This window comes from Ptychodera flava, chromosome 6 (genome assembly GCF_041260155.1).
Source record: "Ptychodera flava strain L36383 chromosome 6, AS_Pfla_20210202, whole genome shotgun sequence".
Classification (NCBI taxonomy): Eukaryota; Metazoa; Hemichordata; class Enteropneusta; family Ptychoderidae; genus Ptychodera; species Ptychodera flava.
Window position 1 is genome coordinate 29,269,648 of NC_091933.1, and position 25,741 is coordinate 29,295,388.

Here is a 25,741-nt window from a genome sequence, read left to right on the forward strand (position 1 = left end):
TTTGTAACAAAAGTTAACCCAATATAGGTTTAGTATGATTTCTGTCAGAAAACAAGATTTTTAACATTTTTGACCGAAATTGAGGAAATTTGCCCCAAAACAAACCTATCTGCACAACTTGATTATATCTTACGAGTAGGCCTCTTATACTAGGCAACCTGCACAACGAAAGTTAATCTAACGAGCATTTTCGGAAAAAATGAGTTTCGACAAGGAAAAAATAAAAATTGCCCCAAAACATACTAATATGTACATTTCATCAAGATTTCATCAAATACGGCCAAGTTTTGTTGAAAATTAGATTTTGTTTCAAGTTGGTTAAATTTTGTTACAAATAGGGTTGATTGTTACAAATAGGGTTGACACGTCAACCCTATTTGTAACAATCAACCCAATTTGTAACAAAAGTTAACCCCATATAGGTTTAGTATGATTTCTGTCAGAAAACAAGATTTTTAACATTTTTGACCGAAAATGGTGAAAATTGCCCCGAAACAAACCTTTGGCATGTACATGCACGACTTGATTATATCTTACGAGTAGGGCTCTTATCCCTAGGAACCTGCACAACGAAATTTAATCTCAGGAGCATTTTCGTACAAATGAGTTTCAACAAGGAAAACAAAGAAAATTGCCCCCGAACATACTTATATGTATATTTTTATCAAGATTTCATCAAATACGGCCAAGTTTCTTTGAAATTTAGGTTTTGTTACAAATAGGGTTGATTGTTACAAATAGGGGTGATACGTGTCACCCCTATTTATAACAATCAACCCAATTTGTAACAAAAGCAGTTTCGGAAAAATGAGTTTTGACAAGGAAAAAAAAGAAAATTGCCCTCAAACATACAAATATGCATATTTTATTAATATTTCAACATATATGGCAAAGTTTTTTTGAAAATTAAATTTTGTTACAAATAGGGTTGATTGTTACAAATAGGGGTAATACATATGAGTGTGTATACACACGCGCACACACACACACACACACACACACACACAATTATATATATATATATATAATATATATATATATATATATATATATATATATATATATATATATATATAATTCCTCTCTATATATACATTTTCCACCTTTTCTATCTCTAATAAAAGCTCGATTGTGTAAATTATTTTTTTACATTTGGCGCCTCGTAATCAGTGGATGCCCTACTGAATGTGAAGCCGTTCAATATTACGAAGAATCCAATAAACTGATGGACTCTAGTGGTTTCAACTTACGCTCCTGGTCATCAAACAGTGACGCTGTTCGTAAACTCTCTGAGAAAGATAACAAATTAAAGTCAACGCCATGCGTCGGTACTCTCGGTATGCAATGGGACTCTGAGAAGGACACGCTCACGTACAAAGACATCAACAATACGTCACCAGACCTGTTAACTACTAAAAGAGAAGTTGTCAGTCATACTGCGTCGTTGTATGATCCGTTGGGATTATTATCGCCAGTACATGTCAAAGCGAAACTACTCATTCAGGACCTTTGGAAGTCAGACATACACTGGGATGAACCTCTAAACGAAACTATGTCAAAGGCATGGTACTCAATCGCTGACGACCTCAACCAGAGCACCCGTACTACAATCAACCGTCGATATTTTGATGGAAAGACTGACAACGTCGATGATAACAATTGCGAGCTACACGTCTTCGCTGACGCTTCAAAGAAAGCCTACGGAGCCGTCGTTTACCTCAAGAAAAACGACAAAACAGCAATTGTTATGGCTTAAAACACGTGTGGCACCAATCAATAACAAAACTTTAACTTTGCCCAAATTAAAGCTCATGGCTGCTGTTGTCGCCACTCGACTGAGTAAGTTTGTACACAACGCATTATCATCCAAGTACAACTTCACAGAGCGCGTGCTTTGGTCCGATTCGCAGATCGTCCTACGATGGATAAACAGTAAGAAAAGGCTGCCTGTCTTCACGGCAAACAGAGCGAAGGAAATACTGCCCTACAGCATACAACCCGGCTGACCTTCTCACTCGCGGAATTACTTCACGAGAGTTGAGTAATTCTACACTCTGGTGGAATGGACCAGTATGGCTATCGGACAGAGACAATCGGCCAAACTGGGAACTGTTCGACACTCTATCGTGCGAAGAACAAAGTAACACAAGCTCGGATGCCATGACAACCAAAGTTGAAGAGACTTCAGAACTCAACCTAGACGAAACCTCTGCTTATCACGTGGCTAGTCTCCCACCTGCGGACATTCGCTCTACTCAACCTGCTATCAAGGATTATGACATGATTCATCAGGACAGCTCGGGCACTGAATTGACACGTGACAATCCGCTGATAAAGTCGCCACCTGAAGTTGTCGCTCAAATTGAAATTCCCGTCGGAATTCAACACGCTATTGACCCATCGAACTACAGTTCTCTGAACAAACTTTTGCGAGTTACTGCGCTTGTTCGTCGTTTTGTGTCAATATTGAAACACAAAGACAATGTACCGCGTGAACAAGTTACAGCAGATGAGATAAATCAGTCCGAAACTGAGTGGATCAAGCAAATTCAGAATGACCGTTTTGACGACACCATAACTTCACTTCGCGGAAACAACAGAAAGTATGGACCATTGGTGAAACAACTCAAACTGTTCATCGATGACGATGGAATTCTTCACTGCGGGGGACGAATACATAACGCACCGATTGAATTTGCTACCAAGTTCCCCATCCTACTGCCTAATGGCCATCCTTTCACTAATTTGATCATTCGGCATGATCACGTTCGACTCAAACACAGTGGTGCCCAAACAATCATCACGTCACTCCGTCAGCGCTATTGGATACCACAAATACGGCGTGCAGTGAACTCTATCATACGGAAATGTGTGACATGCCGACGGGTAGATGGTAAACCCTATCAAAAGCCATTAACTGCACCATTACCGGACTATCGTATCAACATGGTCCCACCATTCGCGGTAACTGGAGTTGATTTCACCAGCCCTCTATTCGTCAAATCCACGAACAATGAAGAAACGAAATCATACGTATGCCTGTTTACATGTGCGGTATCGCGTGCTGTACATCTTGAGCTGGTACCAGACCTTACTACTCGCTCCTTCATGATGGCATTTCGACGCTTTGCAGCACGACGATCTTTGCCTTCTAAGATGTTGTCGGACAATGCGTCAACTTACCTTTCTGCTGCTGACGAACTTCATGATTTGATGAATTCTCAAGAAGTGAAGGACTTACTTGCCGAACATCGAGTTACCTGGACCTTCATACCAAAACGCGCACCTTGGCACGGTGGGTTTTGGGAACGTTTAATTGGTCTCACGAAAACCACAATAAAGAAGGTATTGGGTCGCGCTTTTGTCACTTTTGATGAGCTACGCACTCTACTCACCGAAATCGAAGCCACGTTGAATGATAGACCCCTGACTTACGTGTCTACAAACGAGGATGATCCAATCGCATTGACGCCGTCGCATCTACTCCACGGTCGACCGTTAACGACTCTACCTTACATATCTGTGGATGATGAGGAACGCAACGACCCGTCGTATGGAAATCATAACGCTTTGAATGAAAGGTATCGACATCTTTCTCATCTGCAGTCTAACTTTTGGAAAAGATGGTCCACAGAGTATCTCACCGCGCTCAGAGAACGACATCGACTAACTGCTACTGGAATTAAGACTAATTACATTCAGATTGGTGATATAGTCCTCGTACATAATGATGTAGACTAGCGAATGAAATGGAAGATGGCGAAAGTTCTTAAACTCATCTACGGGAAAGATGGTCTGGTAAGATCGGCCGAAATTAAGAGGTCGTCGGGTAAAACTAATCGACCGATTCAGAAACTTTACCCCCTTGAAGTACAGTCGCTTGATTGCCTGGAAAGTACTGACCAGTTGCCAGGATCTGATGTTCCAACGCTGCCGGACAATCACACAACGGATGCCCGACCTAAACGGAAGACTGCTATAGCCGCGCGTCGACTAATCCAGGACTATATGAAAGACTTGTGACAAATTTGGATTATTTGTGTATTTCACGATACTGAACAATGTGAAGACTTTTTTCACTGAATGTTTCAGTGTGTTTTTCGACACCTTTCCCACGGACAGACTTTTGGGATATCATATCGCTATTCCTGCCTATAAATATGACTTTCAGTCGATATTAATTTTGGCCGGCCGGAGAATGTCGTGAAAGTTTGAAATTGTTGAGTGATTTTGTAGTGTTTTCATAAGCTGCATAATTTGCTTGCTATAGCTTGGTGTTAAAATAGGATCGTAAACTTGTTTGACATCACAGTGCGAACGTCATCGAAAACCAGGATTTGTTTCCACGCATGACTTTGGAAAATTACCCAATGACGTTCATGTTTATTGTAACTTTGATACAATGTTCTGTGTTGCCTTTCCCGCCGTTTTGGGAAATGCAAGCGAGGCTTTCCACGTTGTTGTTGCTCTTCGAATTTCCATGTAACGTGAGGAGTTCAGGATCCTCTCTCCAGTGTTTTCAATAAATAGTTACGTGTTTATTGTTAACTATTCCGAGTCCAGCTGTCTTCTCAGTGACGTCCGATATTAAAGAACCTCCCCCCACATCACTCCTTGGCAACCAACTTTTTATAAGTACAGCCTGGAGGAAGCAAGGTCGATTTCAAGTTGATTTCGTTTCTAATTTCGGAGCGTCTGTAGGAAAGCAGTCATAACCAAAGCATGCATGTATGATAAAGGGGTTATTAGGCCTACACGAAGTTAGGGCGATACCGTGTCGTATTCTCGTGATGTGTCCGTATTTTGATTCGTTGCTGCGCAACTCGTCAAAATACGGACACATCATTCGAATACGACGCGGTATCGCCCAAACTTCGTGTAATAACCCCTAATTATATATATATATATATATATATATATATATATATATATATATATTATATATATATATATATATATATATATATATATATACGTATGTGTTTTGTGTGTGTGTTATTTCCCAGTATTCTGAAGTAGTATGACGTCATTGAAGACGAGCTCGAGAGTTCCCCATTATTACAGAACTGTATATCTGCTAGGCGAGGAGGGATACAGCTATTTTTGGAGAAATAGTCTTCGATTTTTCCTTGCAATGTAATGTGGACCTTAATTGTATTTTTCGGTTCCAGCTGATTCGGGTCATGGATGCACACTCCCAGTCAGAGTGCTCCGGTGATATTTCCAAAGGATCTTTCGCAGATATTCTCGCAAAATTTCAATGGATATAGCTGATACCAGCGAGGATAGTGACAGGACGATGATCTAGTACTGTAATGCACGATCAAACACTGTCCGACGAAATCGTAAGTTTGTTCACGCTGTTTCAGAATATGTTAAATCTTGACTTCAGTAAAAAGATATGAATAACGCCATTATAAAAGTGTACATCACATTATTTTTGTCGATTATTTGTGCAATGTTAGCTGTAAGTACACTGGTGAAAATCAATTAGCGTATAATACGACGCAGTATGACTATCGCTGGATCGTGTTCTCAGTAAATAAAACTGTTGGAAATTGAGGAGAAGGCCTTATACATGGAATTTGCCGAAACTATGAGTGGAATCGAACAACAACAATAAACTGTACATTAAACAAAAAATTCACCTGATACTGGCCCCAGCTATCACTTGTGTTATACATTATGTGAATGTACTTCGTCTCAAATCCATGGTAAGGCCACAGCTAGAGTCGAGTAGACAACTTGAACGCGACAGACCCACGCGTGTCACTGTAAGTGGCGCAAGTAAACTCCCTTTCTATACCTACTTGAAATAACATCCTTCCTAAGTTCAACGTCAGTTCAATGCTTTGTCAATGCTAAAAAATTCACAGCTTTGATCATAAATTTTAATAGATTCGATTCTTACTATTCGCTGAGACATTCCTCAATTTTTACTGGATACATTATTATATTTTTCGGCCTTGGTCTGGTTTTCCTTTTATTCTTACTTTGCGATTTACCCGCTCTGTTGACGAACTGGCACTTGTACTTCTAGCTCCTAATAGCAGACGACTGCGAACGCCATCAATTTTTACCAAATTAAGAAACATGTACGTTTATAGTTACCCAATTCCGTCCGACACTCTTCAGAACCAACTCCATTTTCATCTATGCAATAACGCCGAAAAAAAAACGGCAAAACGACAAAAGCCCTACTGCCGACGTCAGGAGTTTCGAAATACGGAAATCTCCCTATTACTGTTGTGTGATGTCATATATTGTGGGAAGAACAGAAACACACACACACACACACACACACACACACACACACACACACACACGGTGGTTTATATCAAGAACGTTGATATTGTTCTTATATTAATTTATCTTCAGTTTTCTCTCGAAAATCTAATATCCGGAAATAACCAAAAATTTGAGGATTATATGTGGAAATACTTTACGTTTTACCAAGTTTAGCGGTTAAGGAGTGTGATAAAGTATAATTAACCATGACGTGGCCCGTGACACTATGACAATATCGCAATAGCTGTCATACTCTTTTAAAATTTACCTGGTGGGGATTGATAAAGTTTTACTGTCACAAAAACCGGGGACATTGTTATCACTCTACCTGTATGCGTCTCCATTGTCGATGTCGATGACATAACGACTGTGATGAAAGCATTGGTAGAGACAAGACACGATTTACATGTTTCGGCGATCTTTCCGAAGATCTCACGGCGTGGAATAGATTTGTTACGTCGGCTTAGGGAGCCGTCATTATATACGGCCTAGGGAGGTCGGAGGAATTGCTTTAGAAACCCCAAAATTTTGAGTAACCCCCTGCCCTGCCAACCTATACAGTAAAATGGATTATTGCTGCGACAGGCCCTGTACAGACCCTGATTAAACCCTGTGGTATAGGTCTGTCTTGCAAAGAGTTTCCATTGCTGTGACAGGGTCTGATGACATGTAGTGTTCTCCGTAGTTTTTTTTACTAGAGGGCGAAGACCACAAGCGGCCCGCGGGGGGAGGTCAGGAGGGGGGTGTCTCCTCTCCTGGCGTTTGAGCTTTTGAAAATAGAGATTAAAATGGTGTTATTTGGTGGCACTTTGGGAGTATTTTTTTCAGATTTGTTTCGTATAAAATGCTAAAAGGGACAGAAATCTGAGACAGTATTCACAAACTTATATTCCAGTTCACTTAACTTGAGGCTTGCCACGTCGAATAGCTGATCATTTTCGTCTGAAGATCACAATAACGTGAAACACATAGTGTAATGAGATTTAGTTTCTACTTGAAACCACCTGTATTATGATATATATATATATATATATATATATATATATATATATATATATATATATATATATATATATATATATATATATATATATACACATTATATGTGTGTGTGGGTGTGTGTATACATATACCGGGTATGAACATACATTATCTCAAGCATACATATTGCTACTATTATTGTTGTATTAATTCATAACTTCACTAAATGCTTCAGTACATATCAACAAAATTGAGTAGCCCTCCCCCCTTTCTTGTTCTCCACTTTTGAGCAACCCCCCTTGTGGTCTTCGTTTTTTGAGTGACCCCCCTTAGATTCCTCCGACCCCCAGGCCATAAATAATGACGGCTCCCTTATCTTCGAATAACAGCGAGTCCCGATTTAATGACATCAGTAACAAACACAGCCACACTTGCAATTTGGAGCTTGTCGTCATACATGCCAGCGTGGAGAATTGCATTATTTCAACGCTCAATCTATAATGATTCTAGAACTATCGCAGATACGTATCTTCTGATTGCTCTCATGGGAAACAGGGATTTTTGAAATATTTCAGTCCTTTCGAAATGTTGTATCATACAGATTTGAAACTTAAGATTACTTTCGCTCATAAACTTCATTTCGAGAACATGATGCTAATTGTCAGCACTTCTAGAAATCTGCGACACTGAGAACACTTCACAAATTCGAAGGTATAGTTGTTACGTATATGGGTATTAACATCAAAATCAGATCAACAGGGCGGAAAGTTAGTCATATAATTTGCAGGATGCAATTCACTAGCTTTTCAATAGGAAAGTCTACTGACGCCCCACTTTTGGTAAATATATTAACCTTACTGTCTGGACGTACGGACAAATATGAAATGGTAAAATGGTATATAAAGTCTCAAAACAACGTCTCCCTGATTTAGTAATTTTCAGTTACAACGTCGTTTTGGGTTGATAAGTAAGTTGAGGTCCTTTCTTTTTAAATTGCCCTTTATTTCCATCTCAGATGAAAAAATACTTCTGTAACAGGGCTCATCAATGAAACTTTGAAACTCTAGAGAAATATTCGTCTAAATAAAGTTTCAAGATCAAGACCGACAAACTATGACCTCTTAAAATACCCATTTGATCACAAAATGAGTTTTCCATCATGACTTGATCGTTGTCTTGACTTCAGAGTCTAAGGATTAGCAACGTGCATGCACAGGGCAACAAATCCTGCATAGTTCTCTTCCGCCGTTGGAATAATCTGATCCTCGGGAAGAACGAAGCCATACTGTCCTTCGTCGCGGAGTTCATATGTGTAGGAGTGTACGATATTTTGATCCCCATAGGCCCAGTCTACGGTTGTTCCACTGGTAGTGTCTGGAAAAATAAAATTAAACTGACGTTAAACTGACGTTACAGGAATGTTCAGAGAGTAACATAACTTCAACATGACAGTACCTTCTCAAATTTCTACCCTCTGCAACCTACACTGAGACAAAACTTATGTAAATATATTGACATGGCATGTAGGAATATCGGTCGACTTTTCTTGTCTGTTCTCTCAGTTTTTCTTGCCATCATATTTCCTCGAAGTGATTATGATCAGTTTAAAAATATTTTCAATTTTTAGGAATATGCCAGTCAATTATTATCAGCCACTACAGAACTTGCAAATTGCAAAAATGAAATTCCCGAGTTTCTAGCCTATTCTGCAGTTCGGGTTGCTCATCTTTGGTTCCATTTTAAATTGAAAACACGAACGATCTGCATCGTTCGATAGGTATAGCGTCACTGGTCTGTACTAAATTTTGTCGGCAACAAAGTTGTACTTTTTAATCTGATATCCTATCTTATATTGTTTGCGCCTACTTAAATACATCACATCAGCCTATCAAACAACTGAACTTTCGAGTACATCAGCTGATTTACAGTCACTGTGACAGATGATTTATCAAACCCACATGCACTGATAGACAGACACACAACATAAACACACACACACACACACATACATATATATATACTTTAAGCTGTACAAATATCAGCAACTCTAGTTACGCGCACACGAGCACCCATTATTCATTACCCAACTCGGTGTTTCTAGGGTATTTGTGCTCGATGGAGAATCGTAGAACTGTTTTGGGTTAAAACTACCACCGTCAAGTGTATTGGATGTCTGTAGGTCGAGTTTCTCTCATTCAAGCGATCACAAGAAAATAAGATTGCTCCAAAGTCCTCTTTTAATTTTCATTTGTTTACTGACATTCGTGTTTTTACCACTAGAAAGGTTGGACGTTCAACGATTGATAAGTATAGTTTTCAAGTCAGCATTCTGGTATTCGGAAACAAATACTTTAGTAACAGCTTTGATTTATCACCATTAATGCTCGATTATGAGTTATTTCTTCGAAGACGACCAAAAACGAACAAAACCAAAACCCTACAGCCCACCACAAATACAACCATGCCTATGTACAGAGGAAAGCTCAAGGCAAATGGATTTCTGTCTGACGGTAGCTTGAGAGCGTAAAACTGGAATAACAAGCGTTATCTCGAGTACTGTTTCATTTCAGATGGTTCTCCGTGAAGAAACATGCTTGGTACAATGAAGAGAGTGGTAAAGATATTACATCTTGTCAAGTATACACTACATCGGATACGCTTTGCAAGCTTCTATTTTCACACATACCCACACATATGTTGGGGCCGTGCAATTATTTTTCTGTAAGACCCCTGCGATGGAGGAAATTTATTTTTAGGGGTAGGTGAATGAAATTCGTTTGTTGTACATGAAAAGTGTCACACATGAACCTTGATGTTTGAACATGAAACGGATTTACAGTTACTGTATTTACCTTCTTCGAATAATGTGAATTTTGAATGCTTTCTTTCAAGAGTTAAATTATTTATTTTTGCCGAATGCTGAATTTAAAGATATTCATTGAACACCATTCTCCAAAATATGACATCAGTCTGCAACAACTGTCGGTTTTCCAAATTCACCATGGTAACGGTGAAAACGATGGAATCAGTAGCATTCAAACAGATACATCTAGTACTCTTTCATGGTGTCCACTTGTGCCATCACACAGAGTAAATCATCATTTTCCAAAAATGTACTCCCATACAATATTTAATATATCAGTGTTCTGAACATGACAGTTTTTGTGGAAAACACTTAACAGTAGAATCGCACATTGATATGGCAGCTCAGTTTTCATCTAGTAATGTAACGACACACCACAAATTCTTAACGTTATCTTGGTAGATTTCATTCTTTGCAATCCGGGCACATGACATTGCCTGATCTTGCCATGTCCTATATATCAATCCTCCCTCAACATTAGAAAGAAAATTGCGAGAGTCAAAATTAAGTTGACTGTTTCGAATATCGATTATGTATTTCACCTGGCGGCAAAGTGTCACTGATTTGAAGTAATTTACACCAACTCGTCTGGTTTTGGTTTTGCATATTTAAATTTTGCTAAGTCGTCACAGTCAAAATTTAAGGGTAGCTATAATTTTTGATGATTTCTTCCAATAGTATGTATGTATGTATGTATGTATGTATGTATGTATGTATGTATGTATGTATGTATGTGTGTGTGTGTGTATGTATGTATGTATGTATGTATGTATGTATGTATGTATGTATGTATGTATGTATGTATGTATGTATGTATGTATGTATGTATGTATGTATGTATGTGGTGTATGTGTATGTATGTATATATGTATGTCTCTATGTGTGTATCTATGTATGTCTCTGTCTATATATCTCTCAATCTATCTAGCTATATATCTATCTCTCTATCTAACTATCTATCTGTGTGTCTGTCTATCGAATTATCTAGCTAGCTATCTATGGCCGTGCTCTTTCTTACAACTTTGCGATACAACTCCCGTGTGTATATGTAGTAACGAAAGAGATGCATATGCCTTCTCCGGCATCAACATTACCGACCTCTAGCGGTCTATTAAATCACACTGCACTAAGTAGAAGGACAATGTACCGATAATTTTAAAATGAACAGATAGCCAAACTTGTTCTAAATTTCGAACATGTTACGTACGTTTAACGTAAATTTGAAAACAGCCATCCCAAACTCGGACCTGCAGTGCAAAATAATAAATCGAAGAAGCTTTTTCGGAGTTTTTATCGACCGTAAAAAAATTATAATACATAGCATATCAACTGATAAAATAAATCCAAAGATACCAATAGAGATTATAAACAGCATAATTATGAGTATTTTTGCCAAATCTCGATAGAACAACAGTTTAATATTGATGTCGTCCTTATAGCAAAATAGGTAAATAAAAATCAGTGTCTTTAGCAGCATAGCAATGTGACACGACTTATACAGTCAATGGAAAACAACACACTATAATAACTGATACGTTCTATGTCTCAGTAAAATGAGAAAGTATTGATGAAAAAAACAGACTTACACAGAGTTGGACCACTGGCGCCGTAAATATAGGTCATGTTGTGCACCGCAGCGATAGCTTCAGTTGATACCTTCATGGCTTCATCCTTAAAATGGTGGATGTAAATATAACAATAAATTAGTGGTGTCACGTTTTTATTCTTTTCTGCAAGGTGAATGCCAAAGGTCCAGGATGGCAAACCTTGAGATTCGTCTTACATTGTGCAGCCAAAACAAATTTGTCGACTTACACTGTCGGGAAAAGTGAGATGACAAGCCCCTCGTTTCAACATCGTGAAGAGACACAATTTTACGAAGTATATTTTACTAAGCTAGATAATCATTAAATGTTCTTCACAGATTTTGTCTTTTTGAAATGTACAGCACATAATGACTGCAAAAAACTTTTTAACTGTACATCTTCGCACCTTTACCTGACCGGATTTTAAGCTCCCTAGCTTTATCTCTACGGTCATTCTCAGACTTTGACCACTATGACAAGTGCACATGCACGTTAGCAGAATGACGCCCGACAAGGTCTTCAAAATTGAAACTATTTTTCCTTGTTGGTTCAGTAAAAAATTGAAGTCATATTTCATCAGTCCTGAGAAAGACTTTTGTTTTGTACGATGTTGATATGGACTCTGTAGAGTCACTGAGTGCAAATCTAAAGTGGGACTCACATCTCCCATACTAGTATGCTCGAATGCCGACCATTTCCATTTACAAATTCGGAAAAAAATTCTTAGCTCAACATAAAAGTGATCACTCTATGTACTCAATCCGTCAGGTTATGGCTCAATCTCTGCACAGAGATTGTAGTGTGGCGTGAATAATTATAATATAGCTAGAGAGTTTTAGCAGTAGGTGGGGGCGCGTGGTCAACGACTAGGAGACCCTCTAGCTTGGATAGAATTATCCACATCGCGCTTCAATCTCTGTGTGGCGTTTGGTTATGGCTTTGAGAGAGCTTTCTTTGAGTTGTGCCTGTCGCAAAGATCGAAGCATTTCATGAACTAATCTTATGTGATCTTACCATAGCGGCAAAATCGCTAGGAAGTTCATCAGTGTATCCCCATGGCGAAAGCATCATTTGAGAGTAAGAGTGGTAATCGAGAAAGATGTCAAACACAATGTCAGGACGAGAGCGGAAAAATTCAGCTACAGCAGCTGTTTCAGGCTCGGACAAGGCCTCGGGTCCTCTGTAAGTTGAAGTACAGGGAAGAGGACTGGCTCCACTTTCTACATATTATGAATGAAAAAATTAAATGTTTTAGCATAACCGAGCAAAACCCCACAAAAACAGGAGATATATGAATTAGTCAATGAAAGTTAAGAAAGTTACGTAATTAGGTAAGTAAACAAGTAAGTCTAATCCATGCATATAATCAAGCTTACATCCGTCCTTCCATCCATCCATTCATCCAGCAATCTAGCCATCAGTCAATCCACCGACCAATCCACCCACCCACCGACCCATCCATCCATCCATCCATCCATCCAACCATCCATCCTTCCATCCATCCATCCATCCACCCGTCAGTCCGTACATACATACATACATACATACATACATACATACATACATACATACATACATACATACATACATACACACATACATACAACACACAACATACATACACACACACACACACACACATACATACATACATACATACATACATACATACATACATACATACATACATACACACACACACACACACACACACACACACACACACACACACACACACACATACATACATACATACATACATACATACATACATACATACATACATACATACATACATACATACATACATACATACATACATACATACATACATACATACTGTTATGATGGTCATTTTCCCCACACTCATCATGACCTGAGTTCAATTAGTCTAGAATATCTCAAGGTCACTGCCCTTAATGACCTCACAACCTTGAATTCAATTAGTCATGTTTGTAATGTTCTGGAAATTTACTGAGTTGTGCAAGAGAGATAATTTTAGAACAGTAATTAGTATGTCAATAAAAGTTCTAGATTGTTCTTATATGCTCTTATGTAAGCACACGTGTATAAATATGGACGTGCACAGCTTGCAGTCATGATCAGACATTTGGGATTGTGTCTCTTGTGTGTTACTTCAAGTCTTTGGAAACTCCAGCAGTAGTAATTGTCAAGACGTTTAAAGACCTTCACTGCCAACGCTGGATTTATACTTCGGACTTTGTGCAACTTCAAGCCTGCAAACCTGCAAGCCAAAGGACTATTCATTCATCCGACTGACTGTTACCGACTGACTTGAACAATTATAGTAGATAGTTAGATAGACAGACATATAGACACAATGTAAGCCAGACAGACAGCCATTAAGGCACATAGACACTACGCACGCACGCACGCACGCACGCACGCACGCACGCACATACATAAATACATACATACATACATACATACATACATACATACATACATACATACATACATACATACATACATACATAGCATGTGTGCATGTACATATATTTTTATCATTTCATTCATTTCTTTATTTCGGCGGCGAAGAACCCCAGGGAATGTTATCTAACACTTGTACATAAAACTTACGGCCCCAGTTGAAATCAAAATTTCTGTTGCCGTCTACTCCAATACAGCTGGATCCATTAAGTGCCGATCTAGTCTTACGCCACAGGCGCTCCTGAAAGGAATTGTCAACAATACGTCATTTTTCTCGGTATCCCGGTAAATGCAAAGCCTATCACCTATTTGAAACCTCTTGCTTAATTTGTCGGTCCTGGCCGAAAATTATCCGGATTACGTCATCAGTATGTTCATAATTCTAATTCATTCACCACAGTGAAAATTGCGGAATACAGCCAGATAAAAATAATAAATACTTACGCCGTGCCAAGAGGCATTATAACCATCTGGATTCACGACTGGCATGTAATAGAAATCGTAAGTCTCCAAAAGAAATTGAATATTCTCATTTGAAGAGTACTCCGACATAAGCTACAGAAAAAATATTATTATTATTATTATTATTATTATTATTATTATTATTATTATTATTATTGTTGTTGTTGTTGTTGTTGTTGTTGTTGTTGTTGTTGTTGTTGTCGTCCAACTTAATAACATTAGTGCTAATTTTATAATGAAGTTATATCATCATTCTTTTGGTTCCATCTTTACTCAAACTATCAGTCATATAGTGTAAGCACCAGGAAGTGAAGAAGTGACCTCTCTGCGTGAAAGAGGTTGAAGGAAGAACACACACATACCCGATTTGCTATGTACATACACGCAGCGCCTGATACCCACTCACGAGCGTGGAGCAAAGATTTGAACCAGACATTTCTCTTCGGCTTACCAGTGTTTACACCCATCTGTGAAGAGTTAATAAAGAGATTGTGACAAACAAAAAAGAACAAACAAGCAAAGAGGCAAAGATAACGACAGCTTTAGTTCAGTATCTTTCATTAAATGTAACCCGCGATTTTATTTTTTGATGAACTGGAAGTTCAAATGTTACGAAACATTGCTGTGAATCGTCAAATCATCATCATCATTATTACATTCCTCTTCTTCATCTTTGGTGTTATCAAACCATCTTTGACAAGATCAATATAATCAATATAAATCATAACAAGGAATTTTCCTTGACACATGATTGCATGGAAATGACTATAATTTTACATTTAAGTGTTGCTACCTTTTCAAAGTATTACATTCTGCCGTCAAAATTCTGATGAGCACAGAATTTGTCTGCTATAATTTTGTCCTCTGGTTTTCGTCGCTATCACAAATGTAAATCATTAGCATAACTTCTACATCGCGTTAGAAATGAACGAAGGTAAACAAAGATTTAATGTGTTACATCTGTCAGCAAGGTTGTGGCAGAATACTGCCTTTGGCATATGAACGCAAACGAGGAAAACGATTTACTTAAAGATGTCAAACATATAGTGGTAGTAATTGTCGAATTATCACCTTTTGCCTGCATTGAGATTTTGCTCAACTTTTGAGCACATGCAAAACCCTACCATACACAGTGAACAAACACTAGAATGAACAGTCAGTCATCGAAACGCAATCAATGGATTGTGACTGGTTTTAGCAATTAGTGTAAAAATGTCGACTGCTTACTTTTCAACAGATAAGCGTGTTTTGGATGTGACGTGTGGTTTAAGTTCTTTTAAGGAGAGGGTTTACTTCACCTTCAAAACGACTAAGTCATTGTCTTCATAAGACATACCGATTGACTCCGAAGAAGCAAGTGTGGGGTAGGTGGCAACCATCGAATCAACCCACTCGTAGATCTGAAAGCCACAGTAGTTATATTAATTGCACAAGCATACTTCTCACAAAATCGTTAAGCTGACTTAAAAATACCTCAGAAGAAAAGAGATTTTAATGGTAAGTTGGAAAACTTGAGAGTATATTTGGAAATACTTGGAAATACTCTGAAACTAAACGGGAGGGGGACTTGCAAAAAATATTGCTGCTGAATGGAATATCATAATGAACCAATATTGAACCAAAAGCGACCCAAAACTAAAGTTTAAAAACATTTTCGCTCTTTTATGTTGTGCACGTCTTGAAAACAAGTACTCTCTTACATTAATACAGGCTAGCAAAAATCAAATGAAATTGCTCCTGCCATTTTTTTGCCAGACTATCGTCCCTTGTGCCTTTTCTGTCTCTCATTGGTGTAAGGGGGGGGGGGGTCGCAAGCAAAAGCATACACTGACACAAGGGACTGTCCTCTGTTGCAGGACTTGGACAGCTATCAATTTGCATAAGATATGACGTCGGGAACAGGGTTGAGGCAAAGGAAGATATTTGCATTGAGTTTATATGTGCAAGTGAGGTCATACAATATATCGGCTAGTCTTGAGTCTGAGAACAGGAGCTGTATTAAAGATGCACGCTATGTCCACTAATTAAATGTATTCATGTAACTTTAACATTTCCTGCCTGAATTTATTTTAACATCCTTTTAGATTCTTTCAGATAAACACGACGCAAGATAGTGCAGGTTGGATTCCACGATTATCTTACTAGCGTTGACAATAATTCAATTCCAGACATATTTTCCGATAGCATAACCGTCAAATTTGTCCCTGAAAGTTTACTGTTTAATTTGCGCCTCGATAATAAAAGATATAATCTTTTGAATAAAATTTCCTCAAGCAAACTTTCAACCATTCTCTTTGAAAGTCAAAAATAAAAATCGGTAGTCACCGTGCAAATTTTGGTACTAGAGAAACAAATTACTCAATATTAACCAATATTTGAAATTCAAAATGGCCGCCATCCCTGTTTTATCAGTACCGGCGGGGGAATAAGGTTATCTATGTTCATAAAACTCATGCCGATGAAAAATTTTTAAGCTCATAAGCTTCAAAATAAGCTTCCCCCACGCAAGTGATAGGCCAAATTATATTGTAACTGTGTAAGAGTCTGAAACAATAGAATTTGTCGCACACCTCACAGGGATAATGTTGAGTGATGTGGCATGTTCAAAGTCGCGCTATTGTAACCTAGCGGAATCCGTCCCAACAAAGCCAAGTATCGTGGATATTTCACTGTTTAAAAATAACCATCAATTTTAACTGCTACTTTTACTTTCACTCCATAGCTGGTACTGAGTTGCGCGTCACGGCCGCTAGGTCACAGAGTGATGAAATAAACATATTATTCAACTCTGCACCATGGAGATATCCGCACGTTTTCCTTCATTTGATAACTCTGCGTGACTCTACTTCGTGACAGAATGCGCCTGGGGACAGATATGCGGACTTTCATTTTTTAAAAATAGTTTTGCTCTGTTACTTGTGGAGACTAATTTTAAAGATTTGGAGTAAGGAAAATTTTCTTATTGTTTTCGAGAATCGAAAATTACCCATAGAGTTAACAAGGTGATTTTGGCATCGTGAATTTCAAAAATCGGTAAATTTTAGGTAACTTGTTTCTCTCTTACCAATCTTTGCACAGTGATCCCTAATTTTGATTGTTAATTTGGAAAGAGAATGGCTGAAAGATTAAATAAGGGATGTTTGAGCAAAGCATATAAGTCTTTCACTTTCGAGGTGAAAATTACCTTAGAATGTATATAAGACTTTCCACAAAATTCGATATGCTGGATTCAAGCCTACGTCGTTTCATCGAACATTTTTCATACAAAACAGATAATACACCAACACTCATGCATACACACAAACATTTGTTTGTTTATTTTTCTCACCTCATCGACAGTATGGTAGACGCTGTAGTCAAATTCATCAGTTCGTGGTTTGCCGCTGAACTGTGCATCTATCCTCGACTGCACATCTGCAATCCAAATGTTGTGGGGGATTTTGGAGGCGTACAGATATTCTTTGATGGATTTCACTCGATTCGGGGGCACCATTAAATCCGTTGGGAACTTCCAGAAATCGAGCTGCAGGATGTAGGGTAGTTAAAGTAGTTTATATTGACGAGAGTTAAGAAGAATGAAGAATAACACTAGAAACGGAATAAAACATTAGCCATATACTTTTCATGCATGCATGGAAGCATGCATGGGTAATCCGTGGCACATTTCGGCCAACAAATAAACCAATTTGCATCTCCAAAAAAGAAAACGGTAAGAGGTCCAATTTTCACTTTTCGAATGGTTTCATCATCTTGATTATTAACTGTTAGGCCAACTTTGATTTAAAATCTTTGACCTAAGATTTGAAATACAGAAAATAAGTATACACTGTTGTGAGAATGGCACTTTGCGGCCCTCCGAACTTTAATTGCGTCAGTGTGGTAGTCACCTGAAAGATATCTACATTTTTATCTGTACGCAATCGTTGTCTTTAATACCACTTGAGCTCATGTAACATTATTCCAAATACTTTGATAAGCAGCGTCGTCATTGTGGTGTTTTCTGAATTAGACGACAACTCACCTCTTCATCTTCAAGTAAGGGTAACAGAGCTTCCTCCTGTTCCTCGCTTAGTAAAGTCATACGAAGGACTTGGTATCTGAAAGTGAGTGTACATAAAACTGTGCCATGTATAACGTATAATAACTTCAAGGTGTTCTACGCGACAACAGTGAGATGACCGTCTCGCTCGTACATGAAAATAAGTTACTCTCAAAAAAACAGTGTTGTAGTGTGCGCCTTGAAAGTGAAAGACTTAAACTTCTGTTCAAAATTTCCTCAATGAAACCTTTCAACCATATATACTCTTACCAGCCAGTGAAACGACTTACCTGAAATTCAAAATGGTCATCACCCCCTTGTTAACTTTATTGGAACAAATACAGTTTTCGAATTTTGAAAAACTACACGGGTGAATTTTTTCTTACTTCAGGTACTTTAAAATGAGCCCCCACAAGGGATTGTAAAAACTCCTGTCCCCAATTAGTATTCTACCTTAAACAGTTTTCGCGGATGTTTTGTTTCCATAAAATTTGATCTCTTTGTTGTGAAGGCAGTGACCCGTTAAAAACACTTCGGTAAACGTTAGTGATAAGTTGAATTCCTTTCTTTATGATCTCTACAAGAAGGAACAAGGATGTTTCCATCTTTGGATATCATACACATCAAGTTCCTGACCATGGAGCGCCGATGGTTTATAAGTCCAATCAGGCAATGCCAATATTATCTCTCTGGCTTCCTCTGTACAGGAATACAAATTTAGCTTTTTCTTAAGTCATTCCACAAAACATGTTTTACCCATCCACTGCCAATTTTGTTCCTCAAATGTATGGAAGGCTTATATAAAGTTTAAACGTGGCCCCGTCACGATATTTAAAGAGAGTAACATTCTTATGTTAGGTGACAGCATATGACCATCGCATTTACTTACCCTTCGTAGTCAGTTGCTGCCACGCAGGAGAGCAGAGACAGTGATAAGACGACAACTCTCAACATGGTAAACGGTAGAATGAGCAGCTGTGACTACCGAAAGAACCGACAATTCAATTTGTACTTTAGAGAGAACGTGAGTCTCCGATAGTCACCTTTATATGTAAATTGGTATTATCAGATAAGGTTGTGATTCATTGCTGACGTGTTATTGCTAAATCGAACGATATTTAAAGGTATACAGTCACCTGATCTAAATATGCCCATACATGGTCAAAGGAGCGTTCCTTGGTATTCAAAATGCCCATGTGAGGGCGCTGTTTTTTAAAAAGCGGCCACTCCCTTAACACTTGTGATTGGTTAGATTTTCTCTTTCTATGGTAACTGTGGCAAAATTGGAACAGGTGATAGTATACCTTTTAACAGCAGATATGGCTTTGATATAGTGGCTTACCGATCTAAAGACAGGGTAAGCTTCCCTAAAAGTCATTATTCCACTAAATTTGTGCAATTTTCAAGTTCGCTCAGCCTCATCCGAAAGAGGATGGAAACAACTTCTTTGATTTCCGACTTTGAAATGCACACAACTCGTACCCTTTGAAATTTTCAAAATATCTAGCTTCTGGTCGGTCACACTTTGAAGTTCAGTATAGCGGTAATCATAAAGGTATGTTTCTTGCTACATCGAAACCTTCAAATAGGAGTGATTGTTGCTGACAGCGATCATGGAAACAAATTTTCACGAATGCGCTCGCCCTCTTCACCGTTTGTGTTTCTGGTAGCTTTAGTGATCACAACTATGCTTCTCTCAGGTCACCGTGACATAGTAACTAAAAATGCGAGGTGAGAGAAAAGATGTCATCTGTTTCAGCTGTGTAAATAAGTGATGTTTGTTGTCGCTTTGACAAGCTTTCTCCATATCAACGTCTAAAGACAGCAGAATTGGTTATTTTTCCGAAAAGCTGCCTTTACCGACGCGATGAGGCAACAGAAAGAGTGTAAAAATAATTCCATGCAAAAACAAAGAAAGAGGATATAATTTCACGAGAATACACAATTTCGATTTTATCAAACTACTGCCAAAGTTAAAATTACTTCAACTTCTTCAATGTTTGCTAAACTTGCTGTGGTTTTATGTCGAGTGATCGTTTCCTTCAAAGTCTTTCCTCAAAATTGTGATAGCTTTGGGAATATTTGGGAAAAAAACTAAATGATGGAAAATGTTTTCCCCTGAATTAAAGATATATCGGAATATCACCATCATATATGTCCCTCCCAAAACACTTCACCGTTTATAAGCCCTCTTCCAAAGGTTCCTGCCAGATGTTAAATGGTTCACACTAATTTTAAGACTTTGTAATGCACTCGGTATTCATGACACGTAAGCTAATTGATTGCCCTCTCTCCGCTTCGAGTCTCGTCGTGTGCACAGAGGTTAGAACGACCCAAGCAGGATCTCAATTTAACCTAACATTTCATACGAGGCGAATTTCACAATAGCCTGTCTCCGTACTGTGACCTGCATACATGTATAGATAAATTCTTTGATAGCTAGAAGTATTCGGTTGATAAGGAAACTTGTGATCGAAGGGAAATGGCTTCAGTTAAGTATTTCGTTCTCAACAATTTCTGCTGGATGACGTCAATAAAGCCTAGAAGTTTCTAGTTAAGAATAAAACATCCCGTTAGTATTTGATCCGATGTTACCGTGTTACTCGCAGACAGATATTCCGATTTCGCCCCCTCGATGTCTTTTTGGCCAGCCAGTATGTTAGTCTCTTACAACGTTGCGACATTATACATCTATAAAACATATTTGGGAAATTCAAACTTAACGTGACACTATGTCGAGTTCCATTCTTCAGCAATCTGGTCAGCCTTTGTCACATTCTGTCCTTCGATATATCTGTCTCAAAATGTCTGTTTGTCACTCCATGGGCAACCACACCTCGCTCAGCTTTATAAAGCTCCGCTAGATAAAACGTCTAATGTATTTTTCGGTACTTTTGAAAAAAGATGGTTACTTTCTTTTTCTACTCAAAAAATCACGTCAAAATGCCTCCTGTTCAATGTTCTCAGGATGTTCTATATGTTATTGTTTGCACTCACTGGTCTGTTAGGTGTGTGGTTAGGTTAATTCTGATCAAATTCAATCCTTTGTCACAGTGATATTGGACATCGTTCATGTTTGCATGGTAAATCTTTGTAACGAAACATACTTTCACGAGACTCATAAAATGGGCTAGTTTTTTTGAAACAAAATTATGAAACCGTTATAAAAACAGCTATTGTCCCTTCAATAGACTACGTTTGACTCAAATTATCATGAATGGGAACACGCCGTCTGGTGCGTTTACTTATCATGTACAGATATTATCGTCGCCTGTAGAGGTGCTTGGTATCTCTTTGATTGACATATCTCATTTTCTGACCTAGAATTACTGAAAGAATAAATAGTTTTCCGTTGAGAAACTTTGTTAAAGTTTACATCTGTAAAATTTTCATCCATACAAAGTATTAAGAAGTGACACTAGAGTCACATTTGATAAGGAAAGAGATCCTGAAGATTGGCGTGTAGCAAAAAGCTCATTTGATCTTAATTTGGATAAGGTGACGACAAAATCATTATCTTAACATGAAACAATACGTTTAAGAGGTTTCCCATGTCTCATCACTCTAGAAGAAAAACAAAATACGATACAAAAAAATTCCACAAGCGATGAGAAAGGATGGCATTAGACATCTGTGAAACCTTGAACAGAACATCCCATTTCTTAGATCTTTAAAAAGTAACACATCTTTGTGCACGGAATATATAATTAAAATACAAAAACTCAATTGTATGTACTAATCATCGTAATAAGATATTTAATTTTGTTTAAAACGTACAGAGTTTTCAAAGACCCGGGTGTTCAGTGCAAGCCTGACCAGTAAGCCTAAAGGCAATAGCAGCGCTCCTGTCATTGTCGTTACCCTCTGACTTATCTTACAGAAGTTACGGTCCTACTGAACAATTTGTTTTTAAAATATGCGTGATGACAGCAATCAAGTTGTTCTTCAATGTTCATCCTAGGAATGCTCATACAGTTGTACTTATTCCAAGACTTTGTTTTCTCTGATGTGAAGTAAAAAAACAAAACAAAACAAACAAAACAAAACAAAAACATATCTCCCATCATGCATGAGAAAACCAGCCATGTAAAGCGAGGCAACTGCATACTCGGTCATCACACTCAAACAAGGTCAAGTCAATGAATGACCGCTTTAGACATATACGGTATGCTGAAGTAGACGTGTTGTAACTTTAAAACACGACGCATTGGCTCAGCGACAGATAACTACAGCCAGACCAAAGGTGATTGTCCAGAAACTTGACGCCCGATTACGGAAAGACTGCGCTGCATTTCATCTTAGCAAGGACTGCAGATTTGAATTTACAAGATTCCAGGCTTCAGGGGTATAAACTCTTTGTTGCACTCTATTACTTATCAGCTTTTATAATTTGGATTGATGGATTTTGACGAACATAGACAATGGTGCCATGCATGCTTAAATACATCAAGTTATTGAAATTGGAAACGAGACGAAAAATCAAACCATTCAGTGACCTGTTGTAAAATACCAGGAGGAATTCACCGAGTAACCCAGTAGATTTAGCGGTCTCTCCACCAACGCTTGAAATTCGATCGTATGACTCAATTGAGTCAAATGACAGAGCAAAAACAGGCGCTGGGGGCGCACTTCTACCGAATTCATGGTGCTACGTAAAAGAGACAGTGACGTAAATGTAATTACTGAATGTATACGACTAACAATTGTAAAACAAATTGACTGACTTTATTCTTGAAGATAATGGCTTCTTGGTTCATGTGAATGCACATTTGTATCAAAACATAAAATAAACATGCGAAATGAGACTTATATAGGCAAAGCACAGTAAATATAAATCTTCGTCCATTCTAAACACAAATAAAACCGACTGTCTTCGGAGGAGTAACATGGTTAACAAAGTCGTTGTCTGGCGAAGATTGCCTGCATTACATCTTATATTGGATGCATCTACACTGTACTTTACACAGGTCAGGAGTGCTGCTAGTTCTTTTCTGATCACTGCAACCTGCAAAATGTAACCCAATGTTCTACTTAACAGCATTTTGACTCATTTCAATAGACACAATAAATCATCAGATCGGTTCTCAAGCTTGAATATAGTTGGTGTTTCTGATAGGAGGCAGCCAGATATTTCCAGCAAAACATGACGATGACAGTAGACGAGAAAACAGTTGTTGGTGGACGATACTTCCTCGGTATACTTAAGAAAATGGCTAAATAACTTGATGCCTGAAGGCAACGACACCAGTGAACAAAATCTTATCACTGTATTGATTTGGCGTCATATCATCTAAAACCCCTTGTATGTCGGGCATCGACTGCCAAACTGACAACGATCGAAAATAAAAACATCACAACGACACCCCATGCTACGGTGAGTGAGGACAAAACAAATTTAAAGGCAGATTTGAAGAAATACAATTTCCTCCACAGGAATAGAGATTATTGAAGGAATGAGTTTAACATTGTCGGCAACTGAGTTGTGATGTTAACTATGTTAGTCCGTGGGCTAGAGGGGGTCTACGTGCACCCCCCCCCCACAGGATAACAAACCTGTATTTTTCAGAAGCCTTGGGATCCCTAGAATACGAAATGGAATTTTAACAGAAAAAATATAGGGATGGAATAGCTGTTATGGTCATGTTTTGAAGGGTACCGCAAAATCACGATTTTCCAAGCCAAATGCATTTTCGTCAAATCTGTCTTCTTGTAAGTCATGTGCTGAGCTCATTTTGTAACATAACCTCACTTGTTTGGTATCATTAGAAAGGGAATTTATTCTTCTTTAAGATGACATATTGTACTAAGCAATATCTTCTACAGTTTTTGTCAAATATAACCAAAACTTATCCCTTACCCCAAAATTTAACATTGCAAATTACAGTAAATCTCAAATTCTACCAATTTTTTAGCTAGGCATAATAAAAAATGCAATGCTTTGTCTGAAATCTGTTTTATTTGATACAGGAACATGTCAGAAATATGAATTGGTTTTTAACAGAAAAAATATTGGGAATCTACAGCTGTAACAGTCATATTTTGAAGGGTACCGCAAAATCACAGTGTTGCAGATTTGCATGCATTTTTGTTAAATTTGTCTTCTTATAAGTTATCTAATCTTTGAAATGACATATTGTAACATGCAATATCTTCTATAGTTTTCATGATATATAACCAAAACTTACCCCATACCCCAAAGTTTACATTGGAAATTTCAGTCATAGCTAAAACCAAATTCTACAATTTTTTTACGTAGACATAAAATCTGCCTGGTTTTGCTATTAAATCTGTTTTATCTGGTACAAGGACATGTCAGAAATATGAAATAGACTTTTAACAGAAAAAATATTGGGAATCTACAGCTGTAACAGTCATATTTTGAAGGGTACCGCAAAATAACAGTGTTGCAGATTTGCATGCATTTTTGTTAAATTTGTCTTCTTATAAGTTATCTGCTGAGCTTGTTTTTGAATATAACCTGGCTTGTTAGATATCATTAGAAAGATAATTCACTAATCTTTAGAATGACATATTGTAACATGCAATATCTTCTATAGTTTTCATGATATATAACCAAAACTTACCCCATACCCCAAAGTTTACATTGAAAATTTCAGTCATAGCTAAAACCAAATTCTACCATTTTTTTATGTAGACATATAAAAGCTGCCCATTTTTGCTATTAATTCTGTTTTATAAGGTACAGGGTCATGTCAGAATTATGAAATAGACTTGTTACAGAAAGAATATTTGGATTCTATGGCTGTAACAGGCATATTCTGTGGAGTACTGCAAAACCACAGCAGTGCGGACTCATATGTGTTTTTGTTAACTTTGTCCCATTGTAGGTCATCTGCTGCGCTTCTATATAATATAACCATGTTTATTTTATACCATTGAAAAGCTAATTTACTATTTTTTAAAATGACATATTGTTATATGCCACATCTTATATAGTTTTCATGGAATATGACGAAAACTTACCCAATACGACAAAGTTTATATCGAAAATTACTTTCGTAGCTATCGTCAAATTCTACCAATTTTCTCGCTAGACATAACAAATAAGCC

General features: G+C 37.8%; 2 protein-coding genes across 2 annotated transcripts; one reads left to right on the plus strand and one right to left on the minus strand.

The window, feature by feature from the left end:
- The first annotated feature begins 2,160 nt into the window (after nt 1-2,160).
- Nucleotides 2,161-3,741, plus strand: LOC139134429 (uncharacterized). Its single transcript, XM_070701290.1, has one exon. It carries the CDS (start codon nt 2,161-2,163, stop codon nt 3,739-3,741), a length of 1,581 nt encoding a protein of 526 aa, XP_070557391.1.
- A 4,509-nt stretch (nt 3,742-8,250) lies between these two features.
- Nucleotides 8,251-19,717, minus strand: LOC139135435 (carboxypeptidase B-like). Its single transcript, XM_070702813.1, has 10 exons — nt 19,560-19,717; nt 18,653-18,728; nt 17,960-18,154; nt 15,930-16,031; nt 14,994-15,098; nt 14,614-14,724; nt 14,320-14,410; nt 12,733-12,938; nt 11,719-11,803; nt 8,251-8,643 (listed from the first exon to the last, which is right to left on the minus strand). Exons 1-10 carry the CDS (start codon nt 19,622-19,624, stop codon nt 8,459-8,461), a joined length of 1,221 nt encoding a protein of 406 aa, XP_070558914.1. The 5' UTR covers nt 19,625-19,717; the 3' UTR covers nt 8,251-8,458.
- Between the last annotated feature and the right edge of the window lie 6,024 nt (nt 19,718-25,741).

What these genes read in the sequence shown, in the direction of transcription:
- LOC139134429 (XM_070701290.1), top strand. Translation starts at nt 2,161, where the DNA reads ATGACAACCAAAGTTGAAGAGACTTCAGAACTCAACCTAGACGAAACC.
- LOC139135435 (XM_070702813.1), bottom strand. Translation starts at nt 19,624, where the DNA reads ATGTTGAGAGTTGTCGTCTTATCACTGTCTCTGCTCTCCTGCGTGGCA. An exon ending in GCAGCAACTGACTACGAAGG is followed by an intron (nt 18,729 to 19,559) that starts GTAAGTAAATGC and finishes ACTCACTTTCAG; the next exon opens with ATACCAAGTCCTTCGTATGA. An exon ending in GTATGTACATAGCAAATCGG is followed by an intron (nt 14,725 to 14,993) that starts GTATGTGTGTGT and finishes TTTTTTCTGTAG; the next exon opens with CTTATGTCGGAGTACTCTTC.